The sequence below is a fragment of the Pholcus phalangioides genome, unplaced genomic scaffold (assembly GCF_987345545.1).
Source record: "Pholcus phalangioides strain wild (caught in Gottingen) unplaced genomic scaffold, Ppha-v1.0 ptg000024l_1, whole genome shotgun sequence".
Taxonomy (NCBI): domain Eukaryota; kingdom Metazoa; phylum Arthropoda; class Arachnida; order Araneae; family Pholcidae; genus Pholcus; species Pholcus phalangioides.
The window spans coordinates 23,714,816-23,735,443 of record NW_028301616.1 but is presented as its reverse complement, the minus strand read 5'-3'; the positions used below and the strand labels follow the sequence as shown (position 1 = coordinate 23,735,443).

General features: G+C 33.2%; 1 protein-coding gene across 2 annotated transcripts in view; it reads right to left on the bottom strand.

The window, feature by feature from the left end:
- The window catches only part of AlaRS (alanine--tRNA ligase, cytoplasmic), a 32,582-nt gene that overhangs the window by 9,464 nt on the left and 2,490 nt on the right, over nt 1-20,628 (bottom strand). For both annotated transcript variants that reach the window (XM_089250550.1, XM_089250551.1), the window contains exons 2-15: nt 17,679-17,834; nt 17,022-17,210; nt 15,384-15,529; nt 12,948-13,139; nt 12,682-12,826; nt 12,424-12,569; nt 8,105-8,213; nt 6,312-6,350; nt 6,106-6,214; nt 5,564-5,688; nt 3,434-3,587; nt 3,079-3,248; nt 1,442-1,555; nt 876-1,016 (exon numbers count right to left, since the gene is read on the bottom strand). In XM_089250550.1, the coding sequence (XP_089106676.1) occupies nt 876-1,016; nt 1,442-1,555; nt 3,079-3,248; nt 3,434-3,587; nt 5,564-5,688; nt 6,106-6,214; nt 6,312-6,350; nt 8,105-8,213; nt 12,424-12,569; nt 12,682-12,826; nt 12,948-13,139; nt 15,384-15,529; nt 17,022-17,210; nt 17,679-17,825 (1,926 nt within the window). In that variant the 5' untranslated portion in view covers nt 17,826-17,834. The remainder of the gene's footprint in view (nt 1-875; nt 1,017-1,441; nt 1,556-3,078; nt 3,249-3,433; nt 3,588-5,563; nt 5,689-6,105; nt 6,215-6,311; nt 6,351-8,104; nt 8,214-12,423; nt 12,570-12,681; nt 12,827-12,947; nt 13,140-15,383; nt 15,530-17,021; nt 17,211-17,678; nt 17,835-20,628) is intronic.

Below are 20,628 nucleotides of genomic sequence, written 5' to 3'. Positions count from 1 at the left end.
GAAAATTATTGTTTGGTTGGTCTTGTATTTTCATAAAAATGTTCAGTTTGAGTAATCTGAGTTCTATTTTTTTAGTCATAAATTTCATCATCTCAATGAAGATTGTATGTATATCCGTAGGAATTCATCTTGCCTAGTGTTGGGCATAGACATAGATACCGGAACCTAATGACTAAGCTTGAACTAGGTGTGCTTGAACTTTCCCTCCCCAATAAACTTCATAAGAGGACTTAGCACCCCCCCCCCCGGCACATTCATGGTTATACAGTCAAATCCTGTCATTCAAATGAACTCCAAGAGACCAGAGAAATCACTTTGTTATAACAAAATTTCGTTAAAAAGGAATTCCAGATTTTTTTACATTGTCCTATCTGGGGAATTGGAAATTTTTTTATTTAGACGAGATTTTTGCTATAATGGTATTCGTTAAAACAGGATTTGACTGTATAATGCATTTGTATTATACAATGCATGTACCCCCATGCGAATGATCTTGAATCTCATACACAGGGGATGTCCAGCAACTATGCTCAAATATAAGTTTGACAGCCTAGAAGACCATCATTCATATGAAAAGGATTGTTCAAAAGTCGTGAAGAATTTCTTTGATTAAAAAATGGAATAGAATTTATTTAAAAAATTGAAAAAGATGAGATGAAGAGAAACTGAATTTGTAAACTGAAATATTGTTAACTCTAACTTCATTCTTGAATAAACATAGAAAATCATTTTCAGAATGCAAACAAATGCATGCAATGGTTTTTTTTCTTTTATAGACATGTCATATAATCAACATTTTATAAGAAAAATATTGCTTTGTGAAAACTATATAAATTTGCAATTTATTGTATCTATAATTTAATGAATGGTTTTACCTTATTAGAGAAGTCAAAGCGCAGCTTATCTGGTGCAACTAATGATCCTTTCTGATCAACATCAGTTGCCAATACTTTTCGAAGAGCAAAATTCAACACATGAGTGCCTGTATGATTATTCATCACAGATTTTCTTCTCTCCTACAAAAATATTGAATTTATTTTAAAAGACAGCAGCTAAAAAAAAAGTTATAATTAAGTTTATAACAGGTTGAAAAAAAAAAGAAAATCAACTCATGCCATGGGCCCATGCGTTAAGACGTCCCTTGTCCCATTTTACATCAAAAGAGAATTCTGTTTTTTGGAACCTAATGGTGCATGTATGTTACATGTTCCGGTATTGCTAATTTCAATTTTCCAAATTGAAAATGAGATACTGACAAATTGACTGAATATTATTTTGCTTGTAATTTAAATTTTGTGGGTCTGTTGCTCTATGTGAAGAAACCAAATGGGAGAGAGGTTCACATTTGCATCTCTTAGAGTTGAAGAAAAGTACAGAAAACCAAGTCTGCTTGCAGCATGACGGCTATGAATATAAAACATCAATATCAAAGAATACAAACCTCATCAATTATAAGCTTTAGTGTGTCACCGACTTTGAGACAACCAGTAAGAACACCAATATGAACCACATAGCCACCTTGCAGCTGCACATCTTTAATTGCGAATTCCATATCCTGTAAATTTGATGAAAAAATAAAAAAATTTAAAAAAAAACTGTACCACTTCAGAATTTTTAAAATTTGAACAACAAATATGTTGTCTATCCAAACATTTCATCTAAAGTGGGTGAAACATTGTCTTAAAAATATACGTCACTTTTTTAGGAAAAAATAAAATGCCAAATGCATTTATTAAAATCTAAAAAAAGTGAAAATTTTTCCTTTCTGCCAAACATAATGTAAAACATTAATTTGCTGAATGTTAACACTTGGCTACATTGACTCGATTATCTGGCCCCATGCAAGTCCAGCGATTTTTCTTTGAGCTTGGAAGAGGAAAACATGTCACTGCATTTCTCTACGCAAAGTTTATTATTTAAATGGACTTTTTCAACTAACCACCAGTAATCTAACAATTTCTGTAATGCCCTGGTCTAATATGTGCTGGACTAGCAAGAGTCTATTGCAGGGGTGTGCAACCTTTTCAGTCTGTGAGCAAGATATGCTGTATTTCTGCCACTTGCAAGCCAGAAACGTGTATACGTATAGGGTGACCATACAGCCAGTATTTTACAGGACATTCCCATGAATTAGCCATCCCCAATTTCTTTACGAAATGTTCCATCTTTTTTACCTTACTTTCAATGAGGTTCACTCAAATTTTTTAAATCAAGAACTAAGATAACTTTCACGTGATTTATTATGTAATTGATGATAACTGTGGCTCTGTCATAATTGATTATATAATCACATAAATATATTTATTTATATATTTGTCAAACATCTAAGTTTCTTTTTGGTGGATTACATTTTCACCCATTTTGACTTGTAGTTCTATATTTCACGTCATTGGAGATTTTTCAGCAATTTCAGCAATAGTTGGCAACTTTATTTTTGCTTTTGTCATTTCATTGTCTGTAATTGGCAAATTTATTTGCATTTAACAACTTGTTTTGGTTGTCATTGACAACTTTACTTGCCTTTGAAATTTTTTTTAGCAATAATTGGCAATTTTACTTGCCTTTGACAATTTTTTGGCGGTAATTGGCAATGCCCAGAGTATGGATCCTAATTTCCCATATTTTCGTGAAAGAAATATGGTCATGCTAAGCACTTAACGTGTTGTGAGTATTCATACTTTTTCCACTGGAACACCTTTCATGAGCCAGAGGTTGCACACTCATTTTCAGGGCTGTAGCTAGCAATTCCTGTACCCTGTGCAAGAATTTGAATTTAGGCCTCTTCTGGGCCCCCTATTCCAAATGGACCCTGTGTGGGTGCACCTGTTGCACCTGCCTAGTTATAGCCCTGCTCCTGGTTTATTGTGTTTCACTCTCTTACTGTACAGTATTCAGAAAACGTTAGTATTTAATTTGAAATTCATAAACTATTTTGGGGATGAGATATTGATTACGGTATGATGAATATCTAAACTATATTGAATGAATCAAATGCACAAACTATTTAAGTTTTTCAATATTTAACTCATTCGAGTGATTCAATACATTCATATGTGCATATTTTGTGTGAGAAATCACCTCATCATTTTCCTTGACCATGAATCCAGTATCAAAGATCTGTCCACCAGCTTCAGCATAAAAATTAGTTCTATCAAGAATGATTCCACATTGCTGGCCATTTTCAACTTGATCGACAAATTGCTTGTTGCAGCGAATTGCAAGTATTTTTCCAGTACAAGGGTCAAACTCTGAAATGATATGCACAAAATAAGAATTGATTTTCCTAGTTTTTTTACAATCTGATTATGATAACATAACACAAACTTTTCCAGTTCTAGAAAATAGAGCATCTAATCTATTTTTTGGAAAAAACCAAGAGACCGTGTGCGCATGCACAAAGAATTTGGAATGATCAAACCTAAAGAATGCTCACCATACTTAGTATTGATTTCAGAATTTGCAGGTTGATAGGAATATTTTGGTAAATCATCGGTAGGTGGAACATTTCTTTGCTGGAGTTCTGCTATCGAGTGGACATCTAACTTTATTTCTTCACCTGGCCCATCTCCTTTCGCTTGAGATAATAACTATGTAGTAAATACATAGACATATTTTATATGTAAATATGGACATAATTTTACTATTTGTGAAATGAAAGTGCGCATAAATATCCTGCACATGTTAAATGATACATAACCATTTTTTCCCACTGATTTTGTCATTCAGATTTTTAAAAAAACCCTTATAATAAGGATGAAAAGGAAGCAAAGCCCTAAAATGAAAAGCAAGTAAAATACAACTTAATAGGCCTATATATTAGGAAACTGAAATAGTCTTCATTGGGGACGACATGCTCCCATCATTTGAAAAGTTTTTCAAAACATTTCTTGTACAATAATGAAGTGAGAATGCACAGAAATCTCTCTCTCTCAGTGAGTACTCCCTCCATATCATCATAGCTCATGAAGAACTTCATAGCCCGGAAATTATGCATGAATTAGAAGAGGTCATTATCAGTCAGTGCAATGTTTTAAGAACATGCTGGAAGTGGCAGAAGTTTCTAGCACAGTTTTTGTTACAGGATATTCAAGTTACGATCAATAGGATGGACTATTGAGGATATATCGACTAAAAGCCATGGTAATAGTATACCATGGGCTTCAGCTTGAAGTCCATGATATATGCTTGCTCTGACCAACTCCTGAGAACTCGAGTTTAGATTACTCTACTAATTACTCAGACTTTTACTTTGACCTGGGGTCTGCCATTTTCCGAAAAGTGCTACAGATCAAAAATTTTCTGTCAAACTGTCTGACAGTATATTGATATTAAAATATAGCATTCAAAATATAGCATATGTTTTTAATGTTTCTTGCTGCATCAAAAGGGACCCACTATGCCACACCAAAATTCATACAGCAAGCATAGATGTATATTTTCATTAGTCACTTTAATTTTTACCAGTAATCAAAATAGTGATTTTTCTAAAATAAAGTATAAATAACACAATATATAATGTTACATTTTTTTATTCAATCTTGATAATCATCACATACAGTACTTTTTAATGAGTCTCATATTAGCATTATTATCAGCAATGTGTAGCTCTGCATGTGAACAGCAGTGATTTGAATGACATATAATCACAGACTCTACAATAATGTACATGGTTAATTTATGAAAACTGTATATGAGCGTTTGTATTCCTGTAACATTTGAAATATTTAATTCCAACTGTTACCCACAAATTAAATGTATTTCAGAAAATGCTACAGTATCACTGTTTCCTACCCCAGAGCCTTTAAATATAACTTAGTTTCCAAAAATGAAACAACCCTTTACAGGGGCACCAAGATATTTTTTTTTCTGGAGGAAAAGAACCTAATGAGTTGGGAAAACCTCTGATCCAATTAAACAATTTTTGATGCTGCATTTTAAAAAGAAAAAGTATGAAAAGCAAATCGAGAAATTGCATTATGAATGCAAAGAAAAAAAAGTAAAATCATAAATAGATAATTAAGCTGAATGATCGGGACCAAAACATACTTGGATCAATGGAAACTTAGATATAATATATAAACTTTGCCATATGGAGAGCCCAGAAGCCAATCAGTGTAAGTCAATTTTCTGAAAATGACTTTCATTTTGCAAGTTCCTCTTCATTGTTAAAACTTTCAATTGCCAAAGCATTCAAGTCGCTATATTTATATTGCAACAGCAGATAGCACCACTTACACTGACCGCAGAATAAAAAGATCCTTTATAAAATATCAAATAAAATAAACATTAAAAATGAGATAAAAATATCTTTTTAAATGATCTTTTTCTTATTTTCAATGTTTATTGACTGATCCTGATTGGCTTTGGAGCTCCCCATATAAAACTAAGACAATACTCTAATGACAGCATAGTTTATGTAAAAGAAAAAAGTGGAGCAATGTAAAATAAGATATATATGAAGGCGATTCATCAAAATTCTTTGGCAATACAAAATTTACTCTGAGTTTATGCAAAATTATAGGTATGACAATTATCAACTTAAAAGGACAAGAAAATTTCTCACCTGGGCCTGTTTTTTGGCTTCTTCATAGGCCACCATGTCAACAGTCAGTTCCTTTTCCTCTGCCATCAGCTGTGTGAGATCAACTGGAAAACCATATGTGTCGTACAATCTCCAAGCAATGTCACCTAATCAGTCAAAAGAATATACAATGAAAATGCTCTATAAAGATAATCACCATCACAACAATATTAACCTCTGGGCCCAATGCACTTTTCACAATGAAATATATTCCATATAATAACAATAAATTCTTCGTAATGATATGTTTCTCCCATCCCTTGAGTAACATTATACAGGAATTTCACTCTATTGCTTATCAAAACATGTTTTTCTGTTCTGCCGGTGTCCGCAAAGGAGGACAATGTAAAAAAAAAACATTGCTTATTTAATGCACTGAACAATTACTTTATGAATAGACTTGCATTTTAATAAGAGTTTTGGAAATAAATACTATTATTTCTCAATGTTCTGGTGGAAACCAATTAAAGTAGACAAACAATAGTTTCAGGGGGGGGGGGAGAATTAGAATCAAATATCAATACCAGGCAAAAATTTGGAATCTAGTTTTTGAATAGCTCTCTCCAGAAGCTTCCTTCCCCTCGAAAGTGTCTTAAGAAACTGCATTTCTTCTTCATTGATAATATCCATTATCTAAGAAGAACAAGAAAAATCAAGGACTAGGAAAAAATACTGAATATTTTTTTCACATTTGGCAAAATATTGCAAAAAACCTTTGATCAAAACCTACCGTTTGAGGATCCTTGTGCAATTCTGGAAATATATCACCCTGTAGGGAAAATAATTTTGTTGAATGAAAATTCAGAACATATAAGAAAAGTTAAACTGAATTAACTTATAAATAATTATAAGTAACTTTAGTTAATTATAATTAAATAATTATAATAATTAAATAATTATAATAATTAAATAATCAAATAATTATAATAATTAAATAATTATAATAATTAAATTATAATAATCTATTAAATCATTTTCAAACTAGCTTCAAGAGGAAATGCTGTTGATGTAAACAAATGATCATAAAATTTGCTTAATGGTCTTAAGAAAATTGGATTAAAATTCAGACCCTAAGAAATACGTTTACAATGACAATACAAAATATGAACGGATAGATAAACTTTGCCCAATAATACTAAGAAATCACCAACAAATAAGGCAAACATATGAAAAATACAATTTGTGGAAAATACAAATTATATTTGCCATATATTTGCTTTATTCATTGGTGATTCCTGACAATATGCAACGTACAGTAATATCCTGATTAGCAACTCCCTGCATTTGCAGGTCTACCTATTTTTTTCCTTCAATAAGACACACTTCGAGCAAACCCCGAACTCGAAGGCTTAAGCTGGTTCCACACCAATAACACTGTACTGTGCCATTCAAACCTCTTTTTGAGGTGTGGCCAAGATGATTTTCATGTCAAAAATCTATTTTGAGTGGCTTGGCATCATGTAGCATGATGGGTCTGGATCCAATTTTATGAAATAACATTCTTAGAGTAGAAATGTTTTCCCTCGAGAAGTCTCATCAAAAACACAAATAAAAAGAAAATCCACATTTACCTCCCTTTTCCTGTCTCTCCAACTGAGGAGAGAAAGGAATTACCAGTGGAAAAATCTACCTCAACAGTCTTGGAATGAATTACTGACATAAGTCGGGGTATCACCGTACTTACAATGCATAATTTTCACAATGGCAGTTTTGTGATTAAATTATAACAAAAGAAATTAAATCCCTTAATTTAAATTTATGCATACATCCAGTACACCAGTGAAATCACACGCTATTATTTTTTATCACAGTGAAACCTCGCTACAAGGATGTCTGATATAACGATATATCTTTCTCTACAACAACAACATTTTTTTCAATCTTGTTTGGAAATGGTTATATCTAATGTTAAAGTGCTGCCTCTCAATGTAACGATAATCACTCTATAACAAAATTTTTTCTTGGTCCACAGAGTATTGTTGTACTGAGTTTTCATTATTATAAAAATAAATGTGCAGCACATTAACTCTTCTTGTTAATTGTCATATTGTGACCATAAAAATTTCTGTTCATAAAAACAAGCACAGAAAAGTTGACATGTTTCCATCTACAAAACTTAGAAAAATTGATCCCAAAAGAGATTAAAATTTCAAAAGTGTCCCAAAACAAAGGCACTTAATAAAACAATTTTTTCAAATTATACATAACTGGGAGAAGTAGTCTGATAATATACAGAAGGATAATTTTTTCACTATTTGCACAAAACTAAATTAGATTTATGAATAAATAATAGTTTCTACATACAGTAGAACTTAAACTTGATGAATGGGGTAGACCAGCAGTTTTGTAAGACAGTATCAAGATTGAGATGAAATAATACACACACACACCCAAATATATACACAGGCACTTCAAAAAAAAAATTCATTAAATGAAGGAAATCATCAAATTGGAATTCTGTTGTACAAGGCAGACAGAGTGCAAGTTCTAAATTCACAAAAACAATGCTTTATACTTACTGACCAGGATACTTATCACTACAGGAACTAAGTTGGCAAACATCCCGGGCTTTCCACCAAGTTTTTCTGTAGAATATCTCACTGCTCTTCTTAAAATTCGTCTCAAAACATAACTAAAAAAACCAAGACAAAAAGATATATTTCTGGAATTAACCTTCTACTGACCAAATTCAGATTTTGATTGATTTCTATAATTTTTTTTTCCTTTTATTTTCCCTCCTGATTTTTCGATTTAGACATATAAATTCATGAAAAAAATGTAAGTTTTCTGAAATTGCCCATGTCCGTAAAAACATTAAAATTAAAAACAAAAAAAGTTAAATCTTATTCCTCCTTAAAAATAGGTGATTTAAAAAAAAATTAAATTGACAGCATGTGTGTGGAAATAATTGAAATTTTTGCTTTGTGAATTATGTATGGAATTTCACACCTTTGGGGGAGGGGGGGGGGAATGAAGTGCTTTCATGACCAAAAAATATTTTTTTCTGATTAATAAAACTGATGTTTTTTATTGGCAACATGCGAAACATCTGTTTGTAGGCACAAATACACATTTTTTAGCCACCATGACGACATGGGATTTGTCTGGCCCTGCTATATATATATATATGAGGGGTTCACAACCATAGTAGACCAAGTCCATTTATCTTTATCATAGATAACTAACACCTTAAAGTTTTTATAAAAACAGGGCACTAAAAAATTATAGTTTTGACTGAACTTTGCCATGTTTAATTCCTTTACATCACTTAAACAGAATTAATTGTATATCAAAGACTTTAAAGTGTTATTATCCATAATAAAGATTAATGGATTTGGTCTACTATAATGGTGAACCCCTTATATATTTTTTTTTGGGTAGTATGACAATATAGTGAGCCACTGATATCACCCTTAGGAGCTGACCTTCACAATTGGGGTAACTCAATAACAAATAAATCCTATTCACTAATTATGTTGGCAGAGACCTGTCATTTTAGATGGGAATGACATTGAAAGTTATCGATCAATTATTCTGAAGTTGTTTTCTGTATACATCAATAGTTTGACAATTTTGAAATATTTCATGACCTAGAATATTTCCACGATGTGCAACAAAACAAAGTTTGGTGGAAACATTGAACATAAAAAGTATCGTGAAGAAACAGTGTATGTATGGTTTCATGGTTGAAACCTTGGAAAAAAAAAAGAAACAGCAATCGCTGCAATGGAAGCTGTTTTAGCAGAGTCTCATACGCAAATATAATCTTCAAGGTTCTCAGAATGTGAACAGCAGAAAAAATTTTGCTTTTATAATCATTGACTCAATATGTCCTTAATGAGAGAGAGAGAGAGAAAACTTCCTTGGCATAGAAAAATTAACTGCATATTAAGTATTGAAATATAAAACGAGTACATTGAGGAACCTTATTATATGAACAAAACACATCCATATACAGGGTGTCCTGTAAGTGCTAATACAGCCTTTATCTCATGAAACATTTGTTGTAAAGGTATAATTCTAATTTTAAAAATGCTCAAAATGTGTTCAAAAATTAACCTGTACTATAGTTTGTTTCAGGTTAACTTTGCAGTGGAGAGAAAGGTAGAGAGTGTACTCCTTCGCCGCAAAATAAAGTTCCCATAAATCGGAGTTTTATGATGATCATTTATACAGAATATTTCAATTTTTTTAATGATTTTGTGAAAAAAAAAGGAAAAATATCGTTTTGAACCGATGTTTCCTCGTTTGAAATTTTTAAATGAGAAAAAATATTGGTTACCATTATCCAAAAATCTATAGCAACCACAACGACATTTTCGCGGTATCCTAGAAATCGTCCATACCTTATAGAGGCAGCGCATCGATACATTGGTTAAGAGGCTTTTGTTGCCATAGCAACGAGTGATGAGGCTCCCTCGTAGCTTCCTCTTCACTGCAAAGTTAACCTGAAACGGACTATAGTTCTGAAAAGGGAAATACAGTGTGCGTGTCACAAAATAAAAAAATCCAATTTCATTTGGTGTGTCTCCCTGTCTCTAACTTCCCATTAGTAAGTTGTTGCCATCTTTTCTGAGCCCAACAAAAAAATTTCATGTTTTTAGCTGCAATATTCACTGACATATTTGATTTTAAAATCAGAGAAAAAGTGGAAAAGAACAGCAAAAACTAACAGACAATGCTTCCTTCTTCCTATTGTGTTATTCTTTCCCAATTTCTCCCCGATATTTGAATTTGAATATCTCAGCAAATATTCCATTTAAGAACATAGAATTTTTATGTTGGGCTCAAGAAACAGGCAACAACTTTTTAATTGAAAGTCAGAGAACAGGGAGACAGTATCAAAATTTAGATTTTTTTTACTTTGCAAGACTGTGTTTTCACTCTCAAAACTGGTACACAGTGATTTCTGAATACATTTAGAGCATTTAAATTGAAATCATACCTCTATGACAAACGGTTGATGAGATAGAGGATGCATAAGCGCTAACAGGACACCCTGTATATAAAATAATATGTCCTGACTGACTGATTCATTCATCATTGCTGAGCCAAGCTCACTCTGAAGCTATAAATATGGAATTTGGTCAGTAATTTTTATTTAATGTAGAGACTCACTGAGAAGGGATTTTTCAAAATGAAACCCCTAAAAGGGTCATAGGGGGGGGGGAAGGGTTCAAAGTTATATGGGGAAATCATTGTCGAGATGAAACCGCTAAAGCTATCAATATGAAATTCGGTCAGTAGTTTTATTTTATAATGTAGAGACACGCTAAGAGGTTTTGAAAATTCAACACCTAAAGGGGTTATAAGGGGGAATATTCAGATTATGAAATCCATGTGAATGAATACAAATACAAAGCCACAGGAAGCAAACTGCCCAATGAGGTGGCTGAGAAAAAGATGCCCATAACAAGTATGTATGTGATATATTTCAAAATTAAACTAATGTCATATATTTATCAATTAAATTAATGTCATATATTTAAAAATTAAAAACCCAATTAAAAATGCACAATTACAAACCATATATATACATGATAAAATAGTATATATACAATGCCCATAAAGAACAATGCCCATATGGTTGTCTTATTCCAAGTATGAATAGCTTCTCGATTTATCCCAACGTGTTTATTGTATTTCTTTTTAAACGTGTCAATTGTGTTAGAATTTACTACTGTCCGGGGGGTAAGCTATAAAGAACTAAGTAACTTAAGAATTAAAAACACTTAGTAACCATATTAGAGAAAAATCCCCTGTGGCACCATAACCTAGAATTGTCCCTTACCAATCGATACTAGTGTACCCTTAAAAAGCAGGGTAACAGACAGGTAACAGATAGTTTTAGCATATATAATAGTTATTTCATTCATTGATATGTTTTCACATGAATCTCATAAAAAACTGAATTTTCTTCATCCTGTTCGGAATGTGAACAGCAATAAATTTTTTTATAATCACAGACTCATGATCAGCATACAATTAAACTTTGAATTAAAACATTATTTCTTGACTTGGTTGAAACAAAATCACATTAATTGGACCTATATACCTAGTACTATTACCAAAATCATAATTTTCGTTTTAAGTGTAATACATCTTCAATGCAGAGGAATGTTTCCCTCTATTGATAAGTTTTCGTTATAGTTAAAACCTAGAAACAATTTTTCTATTACCTAATTTTGTTTACCCAGATGTAAAAAATGTCTCAAATTTTACCACATGGACAGCTTAACCCTTTAAAGGGGTTTTAAAAGTTTCCTGATCCGTATTATGACTGCAGCATTGGAAATAAAAGCATGTTAAGAACCCGAGGCATTTTTTGGTGACAAATAAAGCAGATTAAAATTGACGAGATATTTTGGGATTGTGCTGCTGTAAGGGTTAAAGAGGTTATTACTGAATATCCATAAAGAAATGGGATTTCCATCATACTCTTCAAAATTAATGATGGCAAAGTCTAATCATGAAGCATTAGTTTATGATTAACACAGGAAGATAACATTTTCTTTTCAAGACACATTAACTGGCAGTTAATTCAAAGTTAATTAGCAGTTATTTTAAGTTTAGAGTTAATTTAATGATCATTAATGATTTGGTCATCTAATTTTGATCAGGGTGCATTATAGGGGAGTGGAAGAAGGACTACATTAGATTAAATTAAGAAATCGAAAAATGCAATGAGCATGCTATGTATATTGTGCTGTATATTGTGCTGCATTATACAAAATATGTGTTGAAGAGGTACCCTCTGATTCAAAAGAAATGATTTTGGGCACTCATAAAATATCAGAAGATGAAAAAAATTGAATATGCATGAACATCAAAATCGATCATACCCACGACCAGTATTGTCTGGTCTCCCTCCATCAGCAAGAGCAACGGTCAAAGTACGAGCATGATCAGCAAGTACTCTGTAAGCCATATCAATGCCATCATCATCATCTTTTCCAACTTTGCCACCATAAGGAACAGCACCGGTAGACTGGTAAAAGTACAATGTTTGTTTTTTTAAAGTTTTCAACCACATATCATTGAAAAATATAGATGTATAAAAAAAATTGGACTTCATTTTTTATGCAATAAGCTTAGATCACCTCTTGGATAGCTTCAAAAAGAGGAACAAATATGTCTGTGTCATAATTGGAACTTTTGCCTTGTATGACAGATACCAAACGCTCCAAGCCCATTCCTGTATCAACATGTTTCTTAGGCAAAGGCTTCAAGGATCCATCAGACTCCCTGTCAATGACAAAGAAATGTAACATCAAGGTCATAGAGCAATAGTAAAAACACAAATCAAAATAGGCAATTAAATAGTTCACTTCCACAGAATTAATAATAATAATATAATGCATACTACCTATTGAACTGTATAAACACAAGATTCCAAATTTCTAAAACATCTGGTATATCAGCATTCACCAAATCTTTCGCATCTCTTCCTCCTATTCGATCAAAATGTATTTCAGAGCAAGGACCACATGGACCAGTTTCTCCCATTTCCCAGAAATTATCCTTCATTCCAAATGGGAGGATTCTTTCTTCAGGTAAACTGAAATAACATATTTCTAGCAATTAAAAAGTGAATTGCTTTACTACATAAATCATAACTATAATATACTCGTGGATGAAAAAAAAAATTGTATACATAAAACTCCATTTAATGTGGAAAAATTATGGGCACTGAAAATTTAGGTCTTTGGGAATCTGAAAAAGACAAAAAATCTTCCATATGGTCTGTATCAGAGCAAAGTTTGTTTATATACTTCATTTATTCTAACCAAATACATATTTTCCCCCTCAAGAAATCAAAAATTTACCTGGGCATACATTACATTGTGTGAAAAATACAGTGGTATTTTACAATTCAACGCCAAAAAATTTGACTGCAAATGCACATACATATTGCACGATGATATTATATGGTTAATATTGTCCTGCAGTTTGATATAGGGTCTGGAAATGCCTGCTTTACCCCCTATTAAAGCTCTATGGTCTTGTGTATATTAGAATATACATGATCAAACCCCCTCCCCCCCCCCCACATCACACTAATTTCTTTTCACATTTTTTTTGATATTTTAAAAAGTAGGCACTTCTTTTAGAGTCTTTTCAGTACGAAACAACTATATACGCACAAACCTTTTTTTTACAAGAGTTGATTCCCTGTCAGTGTTATATTTTTGGGAGCTGCTGAAATTTTTGAAGGCATTAAAAATGAAATTCAAAGTTTTACTATAGTACTATTCAAATCTAAATCCCAGGCACCAGGTAGCCATGGTGAATAAGAAGTCGGGATTGGTGACTAAAATGCTCTGTATGAGTAAGCTTCAAAAAAGTTGGAAAAAAAAACAACATATCATTAAAGATTGTTTTACGTGGGAAAACCCATGCTTGGCACTAATTTTTTTTTGCCAAGCCCTGAAAAAAATACAACTAATTATTAACTTTTATTCAACAATTAACTATGCCTTATTCCTCTTTCAAAATATAATTATTTAATGTGCATGAATGAATACTATGCAAAATTTTTAGATTAAGAAATAGTTGATATATGGCCGCTGTGGTGGTCGAGTGGTTATAGTGCCGGACTCGTGATGCGAGAATCCGGGTTCGAACCCCACAGTGGTGGTCGGCTGAAGTTGGTTTTCTGTGGTTCCCAACTTCAAGGCGCAAATGCGAGCCGATCTCCCCGTTAAAAAGTCTCGCCACAGAGAGCAACAGTCCTACAACGGTAAATCATTCAACCATAACACTTCACTCATAGTTAGTAAAACTGGGGGCAGATGACAGCACTACACATAACAAGCATTACACAGAAACAAACTTTACGTCAGGTTGCACTACACGTACACGCACATTCCCGCATGTACCAATTCGTTGGGGGGTTCCGCGGGGGGGGGGGGGGTGCATGTGTGGTGTAGCAGTAGTAGGTAGGGGCTCGGGGATCCATGATGTTCTTAAGTCAGCCACCTCGTTGGGCAATTTGCCTGTTGTGGCGTTGTATTTGTATATGCATTGAATCTAAATTAGTGGGGGAGGGGGAGGAAACAATTCTTTAAAGCAATGCATACTTTTTTATATAATTACAAAAAATTCACCACATAAAAAGTGTGGTTTTTATAGACCATTTAATTTTTCAGCTCAAGCATAAGAAAAAAAAGAAAGTTTACTATTTTAGTGAAACTAATAATAGTACAATGTATACGAAAAACTGGTTGTATGAAGAGTTAATGTTTGTTCCAGTAAAATTCATCTTTGCCTTCATGGGAAGTCAAACCCCGGTCTCTCATATCCGGATGAGTGTTCTACGTCTAAGCCATGAAAACAGATTGAATATTTCCTCCTTGGAGCATATATATAGCAGAATGGCTTTGCGTGACAGACGGTGGCAACAATCTGCTAATAGTTTGCAGATGACAAGTTAGGAGAGGACACTTTTTTTTTCTAAAAATACATGTCCATACAGACATTTGGTGACCTTGATGCCATCTGCGAGTTATTAGCGGAATGTTGTCGCCATTCATTGCACTGAGCCATTCTGTGTATATATATATACTTCAGGGAGGGAATATTCCATCTGCTTTCATAGCTAAGACGTAAGCGCACTCATCAAGCACACAAGAGACCAGGGTTTGAGCCCCTGTGAGAGCAGAGATAAATTTTTCTTTACTAATAAAAAATCCATCAATATCTCTTTATACAGCCAGTTTTCAGTATATATTATATTAACAAGTGGGAGAGGACATCTTTCTCTACACTAATAGTGATGCAATATTATAAAACGCACACGTACCCAACTTCTTTCCACATTTCTTTGCATTCTAAATCTGGCTCTAAACCAGATTCAGGATTTCCTCCAAAGTATGTTACATACATGCGTTCGGCAGGTAGTTTGAACTCTTTAGTCAGAAGTTCCCATGACCAATGACAAATTTCTCGCTGAAATAAAAAACAACAAAAATGTATTCATTCCATTCCGACTAGTTAAAGTATGTTGCTCATCAAAGCATTAGCCTAATCATGTTTATACAGTCAAACCCCCAACACGGCTTGTAACAAATGATTTTTTTTGGTCCAACGTTATTGGACGATCACTCATAAGATCAGCTACCATGACCCAATTTTTTTTTGTTCTTTGAAGTTTGTTACAGAGCTTATATATATTTGAGAGCTATATAAGCTAATTATACTACCTTATATTTGAGAGCTTCACTGTTCCTATATTATTGCTTTCTTTTCCCCACAACAAGAAAAAAAAAGTATTCTAGGATTAATAGATGAAATATGATATCCAGAAGTGTTTGATGAGATAAATTTAACTACCATGTACAAATTATTTCTATCTGTATCATATATTATTCATAATTCCTGTGGATTCACTCTTTTAAATCATCACATATTATTTATAAAAATTAAGGCTCATTATAATCAATAAGATTCTCTTGAACCTAAGGGACATCCTGAGTTTGGGTATCAACTTCACATTTCTCCAATACAAGCAGTTGGCATCATCAAGAGATAATGATATTTCGAACTCGCGATAGCTTCTTAGCCCAAGAGAGTCTTATCTTTAATGACAGCTGCAAAAAACTAATCAGCTGCTAATTATATATTTTTTTCTCACTTCTAAATAATGTATTCAAATTTAGACTACCTCAAAATTAGTGATCTGAAAAATATAGTCATGATAATTGGTGGCCTTGTATACTGTATACAAACCACATAAGCAAATGTTTTACTATTTCATTTTTGCATTCAAAAATTTAATTTGAGTCCTTCACTTGAGCGCATATATATTTTTTAAGCAACACGATATGTTGCTATTTTTTTTTTTTGATTAAATGAACCTGAAACTCAATTTTTATTTGAAAGAAACCTATTTTGCCCAAAAAAACCCAGCCGTGAGGGGGTGGGAGAGATGAGTATCTACCCGGGCAGCACAAATCTGACAACCCTGGTCAAGCCACAAGCCAGAGCACACAAACTTCAATTAACTTTATTTCTTTATTGAAATCTAAACATGTAGACAGCAAAACGTTTTATGGTATTCCTGTACACTGATTGGCCATCGAAATCTTCCCACGCACACTCTGAATGTCTTTATTGCCTCGTTTTATTAAAAAAAGAAGCAAATTCCTGCTCCCCCTTTTTTTGTCTCTAAAGATGGGCTGAGGGCCAACTCCTGGGTCAAATCTCTAGATTATGGTTTTGTGTGATGAGAAATGCAAAAAAAAGAAAAAAATATATATATAAAAAAAATTGATTATAAAAAAATTGGTATATCAAGGATTTTTATTTGTTAAATAGGTGGGAGAAAACTATGGTTTGTTGATGGGTGGGCTAATTTCAGAAAAAAAACATTCGTTAAATTGAGGAACTAGATGAATTAAAATTTGTTGTATTGGACTGTACATGCAATAATGTAAACTACCTTGAAAAAATCACCAAAGGACCAATTTCCGAGCATTTCGAAAAAGGTATGATGGTAGACATCTTTGCCAACATCGTCCAAGTCATTATGCTTTCCTCCTGCGCGAATGCACTTCTGAGTATTAACAACACGCTTCCACTTCGCAGCATCGCTGTTACGATCAGCAGTGCCAAGAAAATTTGGTTTGAACTGCAATAAAAATGGAAATGCTTAATATCAGTCAAGATAAAGAAATAGTCTATAAATTCATACTCAATCGGGAAAAAGATCAAGCTGCAAAAATATAATTTTTTTTGGCCCATCCAGCCCATGGGCATAAACGGCACAGCTGAGGGGAAAAAATGTTTAATTTAAATGTTGCAGCACCTTTCTAAGATGAAATTTAACTTTCATGTAATCACTATTTTCTCATATTTTACATATAAATATTTGTTTGAAAATGCTTGCTAATGTTTAGAATTGATCCTGGACAGTTGAAATAATATTTAACTAGTTCATATTTGAACATTATATCATATAACTTTCACAGTATATTTCTAAATACACTGTTTTCAAAACAAAAATTAACATAGGAGCCACATCAGTAAGATTTCCAGAGTGGATAGGCCAAGAAATATGTGTACGATAACGACAAAAATATTGAGGTAGTTTACAAACCTGGTTCATACCAGCATTGGTAAATAACAGAGTCGGATCCTCGTGAGGTATGACACATGATGAATGTACATACTCGTGCTCATACTTCTCTTTAAAGAAATTGATGAACTTTTGACGGATTTGCTTGGATGTTAATTGACAATCCATGATAGATACCTGTGAATAAATAAGAAATATCGTAGAATATTATATTCACAATTAACTAACTTTCAAAGACAAAACAAAAGGAAGCTGCACAATCACTGTTCCCTCTCTCAGCAAATGTGAGCGTAGTTGTGCATGCAAAACCACAAAATACACCCCAAGTGAACATAGCATACTGCCATCCCTTGAACAGAAGAAACCGGTCAGTGCTCACAAAATAAAAATGATAGGGAACATTGGCTGCAATGGAAAAAGAAAATTAACATTTTCGCTGCTAAACTAGTGATGGAAATATCTCAGTTTGAGAATTTCGATTCAAGATTAAATTGAGAATAATTGTCAGCAATAAGCACTTTGCATTTTTTTATTATGTATCTAACAATTTATGTTTTATTGCACTATGATAACTTTTATGCACATTAAAGCATTAATGAGTTATTAATGGATATTATAGTTAATTTATGATGAAACTTAAAAATAAAATAGTATGTGAAATTGCATGCAGCAGCACCATCTACGTTTAGCACTAGGGAGGATGATGTTGACAACATATTGCAGTTTTGGCATTGTTGAAAACTTGACAACAAAAAAAAGGTACGTGTGTTGCCTGTGCATACTAGGAATCGACCTCAAGTTTTTCTTCAATGATATCTGATATAGCGACCTATTTCTTCTACGGAGCTTGTCAAAGACTGCAATTTTGAAATCTAAATCCTTAAAGGCTTTTTTTACACAAATTAAGTAATTCAGAAGGAAACTGAATGTTAAGTTATCAAGTACTCAGAAATTTGTTTTAATGTACATAAGTGTGGTGAGATATCTTGCATTTTGTATCATAGATGGCAGCACATGCAAATTTATTTGTACTGCTATCCAGAGTTGCCAGATTAGCAGTTTTGAAAAAGGTTTGGCGGAAAAGTTTTGGCTTTGGCAGGTGGAGGTTTTTTGGGTAGCTTTTGTCAAAATATTTTGGGATGGCAAATTTCTGTTTTCCTTGTTTTTGTTGCTTGAGAGCAAAAAAAATTTTCTTTTCATTCACTTCACTTCTCACCTACTTGGTGTTTTCTTCTTGACAACGGGGAGACTTGTGAAAGAAACCATGGTTCCCCACAAGGGTGGTGCTGACAAAGCTACAACTATACTTCCTAAAGATAGTTCCAGCCGGGAACAATTTATTATTATATATTTCTTTTTCCCACTTTATAACGCCACTATGCATGGGCTCATAAAAAATCTTGCCAGGAACTCACCAAAGCAAAGATCTCATATTGCGGCTATGAAAGAAACAGATGTGAAGCATTTGAGCGGGGGGGGGGGGGGGGGGGAATATATATATATATCTAGAAGGACTTCCACAACAGAGAGGACAAAGCCACCTTAATGCATATGGGCTCATAAAAATGAAATTGGTAATTTTCAGTTGCAAGGATGCACATTGAAAACCACAAATTTATAGACAAATGAGGGGGGTCTAAGAAAAATCACTTTTCCCAGGGCCCATAGTGCTCTTTAGACGACCCAGAGTGAGGATCATGGGTCCCCACCTAGCCTGAAGGTGCCTGCCTAATAATTGACATACTTACTCTTTGAATTCATTGTCTCAAATTTCATTACCAAAAGGCTGTCTATGCACTTTTGGCTGTGACCGGGTTGGTCCTTGCGTTAAAAAAAAAACGCCCAGGAGAGAATATTGATTAGGTAGCTCAGACTTTCATAACTTTTCCCAATTTATTCAGTAAAAAAAGTCTTAATTTTCTCCTGAATGGAAGGGGGACTGGCCCCCACAAAAACGTAGTTATTTTTCATAATAATGACATTTTTAAAGAGGGGGAACCTTAAGAAAAAGTCAGCCCAGAGCCCACTACACTCCTGATAAAAAAAAAAAATAAATATATATATATATATATATATAAACCACTCTTTTTTGTAGGCTAGATTACTGTGGAACTATAGTTCACGCTTTCCTGCCTAGATGGCAGCACAAGTTCAAATATTTTGGGCTACTTTTGCGGACGATTTTGGCTGTAAATTTTTTTAAGGATCTGGCAACTCTGCTATTATCCTGCCAACATGAGGAGAAGTTCCTGATCCTTCCTGATTACAACAACATTGTCTCTGCTGGAATTTATTTTCTTCAAATGTTCAAACAGTTTATCGTTATTATCATATGAATGCAACAATATGAGAAAAAAAGATGAAAAAAATTTACCCAGGATTGAAAAAGTGACTCTGCTGGGGAAAATTAAAATCATTAGACGACAAAATTATGGCTATTAAAGAGCAAGTCTTAGAAGCACCAAAAGTTTAATGAAGATATGACGTTGTTATTTGAAGATGCTAAATTAGCATCTTTAGATGCTAAGTAAATTAGCATGGACAAAAAAAAATTACGAAAAATAACTTAAAAAATTTATACTACTGAATGGAAATTTATGGCTACAAAGGTGAAAAAATATTGTTGTAGCCAGATTATCATTATATTGCGAGGCAGTAGTTTAACATTAAAGTATAGACTTTTTTCATACAAAACAGAAAAGATTATCGCTGTAGAGGGATTTACTGTTACACTGAGTACCGTTGCAGCAAGGTTTCACTGAGAACATGGAAATCTTTTTCAATCGACTTATGTTGAAGAGTGTTTTTTATTCAATGTGTAATAAACCTTTTTAATAGCTTACTACTGCACTTCCATTGATGCACACCGAGTGTAGAATTACACCCCTCCCCATAAGAATTACTTGTAATAAACCAGACCTTTATTATAATGGACAACCTTTATTCAGTCCCGCTATTACTCAGTGTGAAT